The 9,802-nt window shown below is 48.3% G+C and overlaps 1 protein-coding gene across 1 annotated transcript; it reads left to right on the forward strand.

Annotated features, from left to right (window-relative positions):
- The first annotated feature begins 644 nt into the window (after positions 1 to 644).
- On the forward strand, positions 645 to 9,210 carry LOC115176994 (exopolyphosphatase PRUNE1-like). The gene is made up of 8 exons (XM_029737421.1): positions 645 to 847; positions 5,069 to 5,173; positions 5,277 to 5,479; positions 5,658 to 5,842; positions 5,955 to 6,113; positions 6,271 to 6,365; positions 8,253 to 8,411; positions 8,575 to 9,210. The coding sequence occupies exons 1-8, from the start codon at positions 809 to 811 to the stop codon at positions 8,959 to 8,961; spliced, it is 1,332 nt and encodes a 443-aa protein (XP_029593281.1). The 5' UTR covers positions 645 to 808; the 3' UTR covers positions 8,962 to 9,210.
- Positions 9,211 to 9,802: the final 592 nt, after the last annotated feature.

Genomic DNA, 9,802 nt, shown 5'->3' on the forward strand with positions numbered 1-9,802 from the left:
CTCACCCTAACCCTTTTCATAACCTTAACCTATTCTCCTAAACTGATACGTTAATTATACTAACCTGCTGCGTAAGTTATCCTAACCTGGTACTAAAAGTCACTTCTGACATTAGCGGCATCCCATCACAAACCTCTCGATACTACTTCCCACAGATGGAACGAGACAGATATTTCACTGGATGTTTAAATGTGAAGCATCCGCTTGGCGTTTCCAATCACTACCAATGAAACATTTGATCTCAAAGTTTTCTGTTCCCAAAACTGGAATATGTTATGAACAGAGTGGACTAAGGTTTGTAGACTTTACCCTTTGCAAAAGTTTTCAAAACTCGCGTTGTTTAGAAGGAATGCAAATTAAGTTATTGCACACGCGCACTTCAGAGTAGGCGTTCCCTAACGGAAATGTGACAACGCTAGAACGCGCCAATAGGATCTCGCTAGCTCGTATTTGGCTCTGCCCACTATGGCTCATTTGTTCCCATTGGAAGCGAGAGGCTGTGGTCTATCTTGGTTTAGTTATAGAACTCTTTGCTATACAACCGGTCTCTTTCAAACGACCAGTTTGTAAACCATATTTGATACTACACTACCCATAATACCGCGTCACGTCTTTGAACGTCACGTCTTTAAAAGTCACTTCAGCCCAAGACGACTCACGCGCCACTCTTGGACATTAACATTTCAAACTTACAGTGCAGTCTTTTTATTCCTGAGACGTGCAGATACAGCTATTGTTAGCTATATGCAGCAAAGACAACTAGCATACTGTAATTTCAGACTGTCTTTACGTAGTGCATCCGATAACCATGGATATATTTTTAAAAAGCTGTCGCAATGTGCTGAAGGTAGGAACATCGACTGTTTCTGATGGTCGCGCGGTTTGCTTGCTTTATCCATTTTCAATGTTTGTCTTAACGGCTAACGTCAGCTAGATATGTAGTCTTCTAAATAACTTCGACATGTACATTTGATGGACAAATTCAATTAGTGGAGTTTTCAGAGATATCAGGAGAAAGCCAGCTAGACATTACATTCCGAGTAGATCAAGTCGAAAGACTTGTCATTTAAAAACAGTAGGGCAGTGTGACAGCAGCCTGCCGCATGGAGACTTGTCATTTAAAAACAGTAGGGCAGTGTGACAGCAGCCTGCCGCATGGAGACTTGTCATTTAAAAACAGTAGGGCAGTGTGACAGCAGCCTGCCGCATGGAGACTTGTCATTTAAAAACAGTAGGGCAGTGTGACAGCAGCCTGCCGCATGGAGACTTGTCATTTAAAAACAGTAGGGCAGTGTGACAGCAGCCTGCCGCATGGAGACTTGTCATTTAAAAACAGTAGGGCAGTGTGACAGCAGCCTGCCGCATGGAGACTTGTCATTTAAAAACAGTAGGGCAGTGTGACAGCAGCCTGCCGCATGGTCACGGTGTTGCTTCAGGGCTCGTGCATGCGCAACAAATTAGATCAGACAAACAGTTGTCACGTACACTAGCTACATTTGTACTGTACATAGACTGTAATTACAGCTAGCTAGTTGGCTAGCCAAGTAAATTAGCACTGTCACGTGATCACATAATTGTGTTAAATGTAACTCATACACTGCTTCATTATGTTGCATTATATATTGCATTAATATATTTCAGTAATATTGAAATAAATATAATTGTTCAATTGCAATGGACCATGAAAGTACATTTCTTGTAGGGTCAGCTGCCTGTCAGCTGCCTCTCAGGTGTCAATATGCTCACGTGCATTGTTTTGCGTTGCATGTCTGCCACACTTACATTTACACGATGGCTTTAATTTCAGGGTCTTGATGTCGTGCTCTTGACCTTAAGGAAAAGAGCACTGTTTGGGTTCAAAACAAGCCCTATCAAGATGAGTGAGATCAGATGGTGTTTATAGCGCCTCAGAGCGTCACACCTTATTTACTCAGTGCTCAGTGAGGGGGAAGAGAAGTCAGCACCAGCACACACAGAGGGCTCTTATTGCAGATGTACTATCCAGTGTGTACATGGGGAGGCTGGGTTGAGAGAGAAGTCTAATGGCAAATGAAAGACAGGCGCGGTGCATTTCAATAGTTAACAGTGGCTTCTTCTCCTTCTGCATCAATCTGAAAACATCGTGGATAGATGAGACTGGGTTATATGGTGGATAGATGAGACTGGGTCATATGGTGGATAGATGAGACTGGGTCATATTGGTGGATAGATGAGACTGGGTCATATTGGTGGATAGATGAGACTGGGTCATATGGTGGATAGATGAGACTGGGTCATATGGTGGATAGATGAGAATGGGTCATATGGTGGATAGATGAGACTGGGTCATATGGTGGATAGATGAGACTGGGTCATATGGTGGATAGATGAGACTGGGTCATATGGTGGATAGATGAGACTGGCTCATATGGTGGATAGATGAGACTGGGTCATATGGTGGATAGATGAGACTGGGTTATATGGTGGATAGATGAGACTGGGTCATATGGTGGATAGATGAGACTGGGTCATATGGTGGATAGATGAGACTGGGTCATATGGTGGATAGATGAGACTGGGTCATATGGTGGATAGATGAGACTGGGTCATATGGTGGATAGATGAGACTGGGTCATATGGTGGATAGATGAGACTGGGTCATATGGTGGATAGATGAGACTGGGTCATATGGTGGATAGATGAGACTGGGTCATATGGTGGATAGATGAGACTGGGTCATATGGTGGATAGATGAGACTGGGTTATATGGTGGATAGATGAGACTGGGTTATATGGTGGATAGATGAGACTGGGTCATATGGTGGATAGATGAGACTGGGTTATATGGTGGATAGATGAGACTGGGTCATATGGTGGATAGATGAGACTGGGTCATATGGTGGATAGATGAGACTGGGTCATATGGTGGATAGATGAGACTGGGTTATATGGTGGATAGATGAGACTGGGTTATATGGTGGATAGATGAGACTGGGTTATATGGTGGATACATGAGACGGTTATATGGTGGATAGATGAGACTGGGTCATATGGTGGATAGATGAGACTGGGTTATATGGTGGATAGATGAGACTGGGTTATATGGTGGATACATGAGACGGTTATATGGTGGATAGATGAGACTGGGTCATATGGTGGATAGATGAGACTGGGTTATATGGTGGATAGATGAGACTGGGTCATATGGTGGATAGATGAGACTGGGTCATATGGTGGATAGATGAGACTGGGTCATATGGTGGATAGATGAGACTGGGTCATATGGTGGATAGATGAGACTGGGTTATATGGTGGATAGATGAGACTGGCTCATATGGTGGATAGATGAGACTGGGTCATATGGTGGATAGATGAGACTGGGTTATATGGTGGATAGATGAGACTGGGTCATATGGTGGATAGATGAGACTGGGTCATATGGTGGATAGATGAGACTGGGTTATATGGTGGATACATGAGACGGTTATATGGTGGATAGATGAGACTGGGTCATATGGTGGATAGATGAGACTGGGTCATATGGTGGATAGATGAGACTGGGTCATATGGTGGATAGATGAGACTGGGTCATATGGTGGATAGATGAGACTGGGTCATATGGTGGATAGATGAGACTGGGTCATATGGTGGATAGATGAGACTGGGTCATATGGTGGATAGATGAGACTGGGTCATATGGTGGATAGATGAGACTGGGTCATATGGTGGATAGATGAGACTGGGTCATATGGTGGATAGATGAGACTGGGTCATATGGTGGATCGATGAGACTGGGTCATATGGTGGATAGATGAGACTGGGTTATATGGTGGATAGATGAGACTGGGTCATATGGTGGATAGATGAGACTGGGTCATATGGTGGATAGATGAGACTGGGTCATATGGTGGATAGATGAGACTGGGTCATATGGTGGATAGATGAGACTGGGTCATATGGTGGATAGATGAGACTGGGTTATATGGTGGATAGATGAGACTGGGTTATATGGTGGATGCTTCCTGAGAATTTTCTTTCACCTGTCTAGTTGAGTTACTTCAGTACTCTGTTTACTCTTGATCTGCAACAGATGGCTGATGTCCCTTCCCTATACCTCCATGCTGACCTACTGAGTGTTCAGGGGAGGGCAGCATGTTAATAAGCCCCTCACTGACTGGGAACATTTTAGCAGACACTCTTATCCAGGGTGATTTACAGGACCAATTAGGATTAAGTGCCTTGCTCTAAGGGCACATCGATTTAATTTTTTCACCTAGTCGGCTCGGGGATTTGAACCAGCGTTTCGATTACTGGCCCAACGCTCTTAACTGCTAGGCTACCTGCTGCTAGGCTTCAGGCTGTAGACTGGCTAATTGTCACATGACCGGCTTTTGTTATCGCAACAAGCTGTCTCTGTTAGGCCCTAGCTCTGGCACCCATGACTCGTGCCGCTGTCACAGACGGTCATGCTCTGGGAAAATGAAACACCCTACTTGTTTCTCAACTCCACATTAAAACATTCAACAAGAACATGTAGTGGAGTTAGCAGGACGTCATGTAGCTTAGCCATTACATCACAGTCTGCTCTACTGAGGTCATTGATGGAATTAGCCTAAGGCTAATTGACAAAGAGCTAGCCAGAGCCTTCAGGCAGGGGAATGAAGTCAGCCCTTAGCTCATCCACTTTAGGCTGCACTGGGATCTGCCATTGACCCTTCAGAAGGCTATTCAAACAGTGTCCAGGGTTTTACTCTAAAATGGGGGACATTGTGCAGAACCGAGAGTACCTCATCTCCAGTGAACAGCATCATCGTGACGTGCATTGACACACACACACACACACACACACACACACACACACACACACACACACACACACACACACACACACACACACACACACACACACACACACACACACACACAGCCTGTCCACATAGCATTGTCCACTCACTAAGACACATCTGATTGCCTTTGAAGGCCCATTACAAGAGTAATGGATAGACTGCCATGTATTTTCTCATGGTAAATCCCCTCATAGGAGTTGGATATTCTTGTGACTGTATTCATCTCACTCTACCCTCCTTAGGGGAACGCAGATGGCAGCCCAGGGTTCCATGTGGTCCTGGGGAACGAGGCCTGTGACCTGGACTCCATGGTGTCAGCTCTGGCCTACGCATACTTCCTGTCCAAGGTGAGAGTAACCCACCCCATCATTTGGACTCGACCCATGTGTTGAGAATGGTTCAACAGAGCAAGCGTCAGGTGTTATAACACCTCTCTCTCCCCCCTCCCAGACACTTGATTCTGGGAAAAGTCCTCTTCCCGTTCTGAACATTCCCCGGCAAGAGTTCCCGCTGCGCACGGACAATGCCTTCCTGCTGAGAGAGAGTGGCCTCTCCCAGGATGACCTGGTGTTCCGGGACGAGGTGGACCTGGGGAGTCTACACCGGGCCGGCCGGCTGGACCTCACACTGGTGGACCACAACGTGCTGCCCAGGTCAGGGTCAACCATGACACCTTAACCCCTGTCCACTGACAGTCATCCAGGACGTAAACACTTCCCCATGTGATCATCACCTGTATCTCTACAAAAGCTACACTGACCTAGAGACTCCTTGAAATAGCTTGACTAAAGTCTCTGACTGACTGACTGACTGACTGACTGTCTGTTGCAGCTCTGACTGTGATCTAGAGGAGGCGGTGTTGGAGGTGATCGACCATCACCTCCTGGAGAGGAAGCCCTCTCCCCCCTGTGCCGTTACCGTGGAGACGGTGGGCTCCTGCACCACCTTGGTGACAGAACGGATCATCCAGAAAGCCCCTGAAGTCCTCGACCAACAGGTGGCCCAGCTCTTATATGGTAACCAGAAATATAACTGACGTATGTGGAAATCATGTCAGTATTTAGTGAACTATACCTTTAACTGTGTCACTGTGTGAAGAGACTGACATCCTGTTCTTTGTGATCACAGGCACCATAGTGTTAGACTGTGTGAACATGGCCCCAGAGGCAGGGAAAGTCACCCCTAAAGACAGCCAGTACGCTGTCCTCCTGGAGACGCACTTCCCCAACCTGCCACCAAGGGGCGTCCTCTTCCAGTCCTTGCAGAATGCTAAATTTGACGTGTCAGGTAAACACCCCAGAATTAATACTTGAAGCTCAGCCTTGTGGATGTGTTTTTTGCCTCTCAGATTAGAACGATAATCATCCCATGGTAAATGCCATGTTTACGTATGAAGGAGAGGGAGACCTACAATGTTTTTTTGCTCGTATTCCCTTGTTCCCAGGTCTCACCACAGAACAGATGCTACTGAAAGACATGAAGGTGGCATCGGAAGGAGATTTAAAACTGGCAGTCAGTGTGATATATATGACACTGGAGGTGGGTGTGCATCTTAACTATTCACTATGTGATACATCACAAGGTTATACCTACTACTGGTGGATAATAACATGGTTCAAATACTATCATGTACCCAGTTCTACTGCAGTATGCCATCTCACAATGCACATGTTTCACCTATGAATTCTTCACAGAATCCCTTCAGACACTTCCCCGTGTTACTGCCTGACGCACCCTTCAGACACATCCCCGTGTTACTGCCTGACGCACCCTTCAGACACTTCCCCGTGTTACTGCCTGACGCACCCTTCAGACACTTCCCCGTGTTACTGCCTGACCCACCCTTCAGACACTTCCCCGTGTTACTGCCTGACGCACCCTTCAGACACTTCCCCATGTTACTGCCTGACCCACCCTTCAGACACTTCCCCGTGTTACTGCCTGACCCACCCTTCAGACACTTCCCCGTGTTACTGCCTGACCCACCCTTCAGACACTTCCCCGTGTTACTGCCTGACCCACCCTTCAGACACTTCCCCGTGTTACTGCCAGACGCACCCTTCAGACACTTCCCCGCGTTACTGCCTGACGCACCCTTCAGACACTTCCCCGCGTTACTGCCTGATGCACCCTTCAGACACTTCCCCGTGTTACTGCCTGACGCACCCTTCAGACACTTCCCCGTCTTACTGCCTGACGCACCCTTCAGACACTTCCCCGTGTTACTGCCTGACGCACCCTTCAGACACTTCCCCGTGTTACTGCCTGACGCACCCTTCAGACACTTCCCCGTGTTACTGCCTGACGCACCCTTCAGACACTTCCCCGTGTTACTGCCTGACGTACCCTTCAGACACTTCCCCGTGTTACTGCCTGACGCACCCTTCAGACACTTCCCCGTGTTACTGCCAGACGCACCCTTCAGACACTTCCCCGTGTTACTGCCTGACGCACCCTTCAGACACTTCCCCGTGTTACTGCCTGACGCACCCTTCAGACACTTCCCCGTCTTACTGCCAGACGCACCCTTCAGACACTTCCCCGTGTTACTGCCTGACGCACCCTTCAGACACTTCCCCGTGTTACTGCCTGACGCACCCTTCAGACACTTCCCCGTGTTACTGCCTGACGCACCCTTCAGACACTTCCCCGTGTTACTGCCTGACGCACCCTTCAGACACTTCCCCGTGTTACTGCCTGACGCACCCTTCAGACACTTCCCCGTGTTACTGCCTGACGCACCCTTCAGACACTTCCCCGTGTTACTGCCTGACGCACCCTTCAGACACTTCCCCGTGTTACTGCCTGACGCACCCTTCAGAAACTTCCCCGTTTTACTGCCTGACGCACCCTTCAGACACTTCCCCGTGTTACTGCCTGACGCACCCTTCAGACACTTCCCCGTGTTACTGCCTGACGCACCCTTCAGACACTTCCCCGTGTTACTGCCTGACGCACCCTTCAGACACTTCCCCGTGTTACTGCCTGACACACCCTTCAGACACTTCCCCGTGTTACTGCCTGACGCACCCTTCAGACACTTCCCCGTGTTACTGCCTGACGCACCCTTCAGACACTTCCCCGTGTTACTGCCTGACGCACCCTTCAGACACTTCCCCGTGTTACTGCCTGACGCACCCTTCAGACACTTCCCCGTGTTACTGCCTGACGCACCCTTCAGACACTTCCCCGTGTTACTGCCTGACACACCCTTCAGACACTCAAAACGTAAAGGTGGGATGTTGCACCTAGTTCATGAAGATCACCCCCCCACATGTCCAATCAGGTGGAACCACCCACAAGTAAAAAGGCACAAACCCTGTGCCTGTCTCTTCATGTGAACTTATAAAGGGACTCAACAGGTACACTTGAGTTTATACTGAGATTCACAAACAAACTGTAATATCTATAAATGTTGTCCTTCAGGCTTTTCTACAGAGACAAAGCTTACAGCAAGAGCTCTGTGAGTTCTGCCACAAGCACAGCTACAACCTGGTGGTGGCCATGACGATCTCCTTCAACGATAACAAGGAGCCCTTCAGGCAGCTGGCCGTCTACAGCTCCAGCACCCTCTACAGGGGGGAGGTAAGAACTACACCATCCCAATCAGACATGATCCCATAGAGTTGACTATCTAGAGTTAAAGTAAGTCATTATGAAGAGTTGATAGTAAGCTTTGGGTTGCCAGGGTTGTTTTTTACAATGTCTACTTTATATGATCAACTGAATGGTCTTTGTTGTCCTGCAGATGAGCCAAGCCTTGGAGCAAGCCCGGAGCCCCAGTCTGAGCCTGAGTCCAATGAGCAGCCCTTACTCGGACATCAGGGCTTATCTCCAGGGCAACACGTTGGCCTCCAGGAAGAAGGTGCTGCCCATCATCAAGGACTTCCTGAGGGACAGGGAGCGAAGAGAGGTGCATTGTGGGAACCTAGAGGAGAGCTACGAGGCACCACGGCAACGAGCGTACACTGAGGATGCTGGGATAGAGGAGGACTCCTACTTCCCCCCCACCCCTATGAACAGTCTGGTGGAGGGCTGTCCCCTTGACAACGGGCTGCCCAAGATCAGCGCTGAAGCTCTGACGGAGAAGTTCAGCAAGATGGCCAGCGAAGAGGAGAACGCAGGGGGACTCTGATGTCACTCACACTCCTGGTGGTCAGCGGAGCATCCAAGCTCACTAACCTGTATAACAGCTGGATGGTCAGAGAGTTCTCGCAACAGGATTCAGACCAGTCAGTACAGATTGTTTGTGACTGTGCAGGGTGTTAAGGTAGGCACCACATTGATCCGCTGGGACAAGGACTGGGAGGCACACTGTTCCCAATCCAGAGGACTAAACAATCCACTGGCAATCATATTGGAGATGATGGAAATGTATTGAAAATATTAGTGACACCCGTGCTTTACGTTAGTGACACCCGTGCTTCACGTTAGTGACACCCGTGCTTTACGTTAGTGACACCCGTGCTTTATATGGGGGGGGGGGCTCCCGAGTGGCGCAGCGGTCCAAGGCACTGCATCTCAGTGCTAGAGGCGTCACTACAGACCCTGGTTCGATTCCAGGCTGTATCACAACCGGCCATGATTGGGAGTCCCATAGGGCGGCGCACAATTGTCCCAGCGTCGTCCGGGTTAAGGTTTGGTCGGGGTAGGCCGTCATTGTAAATAAGAGTTTGTTCTTAACTGACTTGCCTCGTTAAATAAAGGTTAAATAATCAAATATTAGTGACACCGATGCTTTCATCCTTAAATGGGAATAAGACATTTACGTGGGAACTCTGTTAATGGAAAAATGTTTCCGGGAAATACATTTTGCTGTAGATTTGAGAAAATATATCCACTCTCTCTTCTCCCCAAGAGTGTGTGTGCAGCCTAGACTAATGTGTATATGAACATTTTTGTGATGGATGCCTAAACCAATATGTAGTCTGTGTACGAAGGCAACAGGGATCTTAATCCAGGAGGGCATTGAATGT

Source organism: Salmo trutta, chromosome 37 (assembly GCF_901001165.1).
Source record: "Salmo trutta chromosome 37, fSalTru1.1, whole genome shotgun sequence".
In the NCBI taxonomy this organism is placed as follows: domain Eukaryota; kingdom Metazoa; phylum Chordata; class Actinopteri; order Salmoniformes; family Salmonidae; genus Salmo; species Salmo trutta.

Coding starts and splice junctions, on each gene's coding strand:
- LOC115176994 (XM_029737421.1), top strand. CDS start 809: ATGGATATATTTTTAAAAAGCTGTCGCAATGTGCTGAAG. Junction 5,174..5,276: donor ACGCATACTTCCTGTCCAAG/GTGAGAGTAACC, acceptor CCCCCCTCCCAG/ACACTTGATTCTGGGAAAAG. Junction 8,412..8,574: donor GCACCCTCTACAGGGGGGAG/GTAAGAACTACA, acceptor GTTGTCCTGCAG/ATGAGCCAAGCCTTGGAGCA.